Source organism: Cebus imitator, unplaced genomic scaffold (assembly GCF_001604975.1).
Source record: "Cebus imitator isolate Cc_AM_T3 unplaced genomic scaffold, Cebus_imitator-1.0 Scaffold93, whole genome shotgun sequence".
NCBI classification, from domain to species: Eukaryota; Metazoa; Chordata; class Mammalia; order Primates; family Cebidae; genus Cebus; species Cebus imitator.
Genome location: NW_016107408.1, coordinates 5,333,466 through 5,337,404, shown reverse-complemented (window position 1 = coordinate 5,337,404; position 3,939 = coordinate 5,333,466). Strand labels below are relative to the sequence as shown.

The following is a 3,939-nucleotide window of genomic DNA, read 5'->3' as shown; positions in this document are numbered from 1 at the left end:
AAAAAAAAAAAAAAAAAAAAAGCGGTAGTTCAGGAAGAAGGACCCCTGAGGTAGGTAAAGTGAGGCGTTTTAGTTGAGAGTTGCTGAGTTTGAGGTGCCTCTGGGACATCCAAGTGGAGATGTTTAGAAATCAACTGAAAACTCAGAAGAAAGATATGGACTAGAAAGAATAGATTGGAGGATCATTAGCAAATAGACAGTAACAAAAGTGGGTGAAATCATCCTCGGAAAAGGAATAGAGTGGTAAAAGGATCTTGAAGAAAACCCTAAGGAACAGTCAAGGGAAGGACTGAGTAAGAAAAAAAAAATTACAGAAAGAACAAAGGACAGGCTAGTGAGAGGAAACCTTACCTCCTGCAAAGTTCAAGAGAAGGAGTGACAAACTGGAAAACATACTGGCTTCAGCAAAGAAGTCTGCGGTGACCTTGTGGAGAGCAGTTTTAGTGGAACTTTGGGGACAGCACCAGATTGCTGTGGGTTGAGGAGTGAGTGGGAGGGGAGGGGTTGGAGACAGCTGGCAGGGACATTTTTTCAAGCTGTTTTGCCAAGAATGGAGAGAGATAGGATGGTAACTTAATAGAATTGAAAGCTTTTTTTTTTTTCTATGCTAACGGAGGAGAGGAAGAAAATTCAGGGACAAAAGGAAATTATAAAGCCCACGGGGAGGAACAAGGCAGAAACCAGTGCACACGCATAGCGGTTGTTCTTCAGACAGAAGGGACACATGTCTAGGTTTTAGCTGCATGACAGGAGGAAAAGATGAATTGGCTGGAAGCTCAGTTGTTGAGTAGTTCTTGCTTATGGATTGTTTCCTCTCAGAAGATAGGCCATGAGTAAGGAGTTCATTCAATGAATACATGCATATTTTCTCCCAGCTAGTCAAAGTCTAGGGTTACCAGCAGGAGAGAAGACACTGCAGGCCGGGCGCGGTGGCTCACACCTGTAATCCCAGCACTTTGGGAGTCCGAGTTGGGCAGATCACAAGGTCAGGACATCGAAACCATCCTGGCTAACACGATGAAACCCTATCTCTACTAAAAATACAAAAAATTAGCCGGGCGTGGTGGCACACACATGTAGTCCCAGCTACTTGGGGAGGCTGAATCACTTGAACCCAGGAGGAGAATCACTTGAACCCAGGAGGTGGAGGTTGCAGTGAGCTGAGATCAGGCCACTGCACTCCAGCATGGGCGACAGAGCGAGACTCTGTCAAACAAAATAAAAAATAAAAAAAGTAAGACATTGTACTTGAGGCAAGAGTCGGGTTGGAATCAGGTTGAGGCTGACTGAGTGGAAGTATGATGTTCCTCTAACCATGGGAGGGCTGCTGGTCCACTGAAGGAGAGAGATTTTTCCAGAACCGCATGCTGGGGCTTTGATTTAGGATCTCTCTTCCTCCTTTAGTCAGTCTGTCTTCCCTGGCCTATGGCTCACGTCTAAGGCCTAGAGCCTACTCGTTCCCACCAAGGACCAGCTGGAAGCCATTTTGATTATGCTCCACCACGAAGGAGGACAATACAGCCCCGCCCAGAGCTAGGCGCGCCCCCGCGGCGGGCCGGGTGCGCGTGTCCGCGTCTCTTCCCGCCGGCTGAGCGGGCGCCTGGCCCAGGACGCGGTGGCGTGGGGCGGGGGGTGGGGGTGGTTATGTAAGCATTGCGCGCTCCCGCGAGGCGGCAGCCAATGGGAGGCCCCGGCGGCTCGTGCTCGCGCACGTAGGGTGGGGGGAGGGAGCGCACGACGTGCGCGCGCCCTCTCCCTCGTCCACCGCTGCCGCCTCCTTCTTCTGCCGCTCCTGGTGCTGCTTGTGTGCTCGTTTGGTGCGGACCTGGTACCTCTTTTGTGAAGCGGCAGCTGAGGAGACTCCGGCGCTCGCCATGGCCGACGAAAAGCCCAAGGTGAGCTCGGCGCCGGCCTCTTCGCCTCGACGCGCGGCCGGGGTTACGGCGCGGGCCGGGGTCCGGCCGGAGCCCGCCGCTGGTTCCCTGTGCCTTCCCGGGCCCCCCACGGGGCCGGCCGCGGCTCAGGCCCCGGCGCTCCGCGCCATTTTTCTCCCTCCCTCTCTTCCTCCCTCCCGCGCTGGAGGAGGCCCCGCCGCCCTCCCCCGCCCCCAGCGGCCTCCGAGTGCGCGCGGGGCGCGAGTTGGGCGGGCAGATCGCGGACGCCCGCGGGCCCACCAGCTCTGAGCCCGGCTTCTCGGCCCGGCTACCCGCCGCGCTTTAGGAGGGGCGTTAGGTCGCGCGGGGTCTCCACCCTCCGCGGACTTCGCGTCGGGTGTTGCAGTCTCAGAAGCGGCGGGGAGTCCTCTGGGCTCGGGGCTTCACCTCTTAGGGGTGGGGGCCGCGGGCATCTGGGGACCCCTGCCCGGTGCCGCGGCGGCGGGGCGAGAGTTCTGGGCGAATCAATGGGCTGCTGATGGGTAGGATCCTGGATGCCCGCTGGCCGCCGTCCTGGACCTGGGGATTGGGGGATTCCCTTGGAGTATTTCCCACTTTAACGGCATCAGGGGCCCGAGGGGGGAGGGGGAGCGACTTTTCCCTCAGTGCCAACAAACCCCTAATCCGCGAAGACCATGTGGTTTCATGAAGTTGGAGGCACAGGTACGAGCAGAGAGACTTTGTGGGGCTTAACTTTTGAACGCGGCTTTTGAGGCACCCGGAGACTTCCCAGGAGGACAGGGGACACCCATCATCAGGGCACACGGGACTTGCTGTTTTTAGTTGGTGACACCCCCCGCCTCCCGCGCCTTTACTTTCTGGAGCGATTTAGGGCTACAGAATTCCTTCTACACTCGATTTTGGACAACTTCAGGTTAGGTCGAAATCTACAAGAAACACTTAGAATAAAACTGTGTATTTGACCCATGACAACAAAGGGGAGGGGAGAATAAGTGCTCTTAACCGAAAATAAAAATGAAGCTGCTAATAGAGGAGAACGTTGACCGTGGTCCTGAGTGTTACTCCTGTTCCGGGGGAAATCAGGATCTTCTTCGGTTGTTTTTTTGTTTGTGTGTGTGTGTGTGTGTGTGTGTGTGTGTGTGTGTGTGTGTGTGGATTTAGGTTATTAAACCGAGTTTGGTAACTTGAACGGTAATGAGTTTTGAATGGCAGGCTCTAGATTTATTGTTTTGTTTCTTGCAGTTGTACTTAAAGTGCTTAGAAAAGAGAAAGGACTCTTATTTTTAACTTTTTTGGTGGGGAGATATATATATTTTGGGAGTGATATAAAGTATGTCATTTTAGAAAATTTAGCTTTAAGAAAACGTTGCAATACACTGAATAGGACCCAACTTTAAACATATATTGTTGCTACTGATAGTATTGCATGTAGGCTTTTCTGTATCTGTGACAGCCATCTGATACTTTCGCTGCTGCAGGATTTTTCCTCTTTCACATTGATTTCAGCAGCTGAAAACAGCTGTATGCCGTTTTAGCATACGGTATGAGAAACCTGTTGATTTTTGAAGCAACTGGGGCTGCTGCTGCTTTATAAAACATGCTTGTTGATCACATTTCCCAAATTATACTTTTATTTTTCTTTTAACAGGAAGGAGTCAAGACTGAGAACAACGATCATATTAATTTGAAAGTGGCGGGGCAGGATGGTTCTGTGGTGCAGTTTAAGATTAAGAGGCATACACCACTTAGTAAACTAATGAAAGCCTATTGTGAACGACAGGTGAGGAATTCATATGTGTACTTCCACTGAAGAAAACTATTTTTAAAAATCTTATTTTCATGGATACAAAAACTAGATTAGCATACTACTACAATGACTTTCTGATGGGATGAATATGCACTTATACTTGGCATATCAGTTTTCTTGCACACTTGGTATATCGATTGCTCATGAAAACCCTTAGGATGATTTGGTTAGTATTATATGTGGTTCTGTCCTGTGCCAGAAATGCATCAAATTATATTTACAATACTTTTTTTTTTT

General features: G+C 50.7%; 1 protein-coding gene across 1 annotated transcript in view; it reads left to right on the top strand.

Moving 5' to 3' along the window:
- The first annotated feature begins 1,706 nt into the window (after positions 1–1,706).
- Positions 1,707–3,939, top strand: part of SUMO2 (small ubiquitin like modifier 2) — a 6,544-nt gene continuing 4,311 nt past the window's right edge. Inside the window, exons 1-2 of the mRNA XM_017535727.2 lie at positions 1,707–1,895; positions 3,544–3,675. Coding sequence (XP_017391216.1) covers positions 1,875–1,895; positions 3,544–3,675 — 153 coding nt within the window. The 5' untranslated portion in view covers positions 1,707–1,874. The remainder of the gene's footprint in view (positions 1,896–3,543; positions 3,676–3,939) is intronic.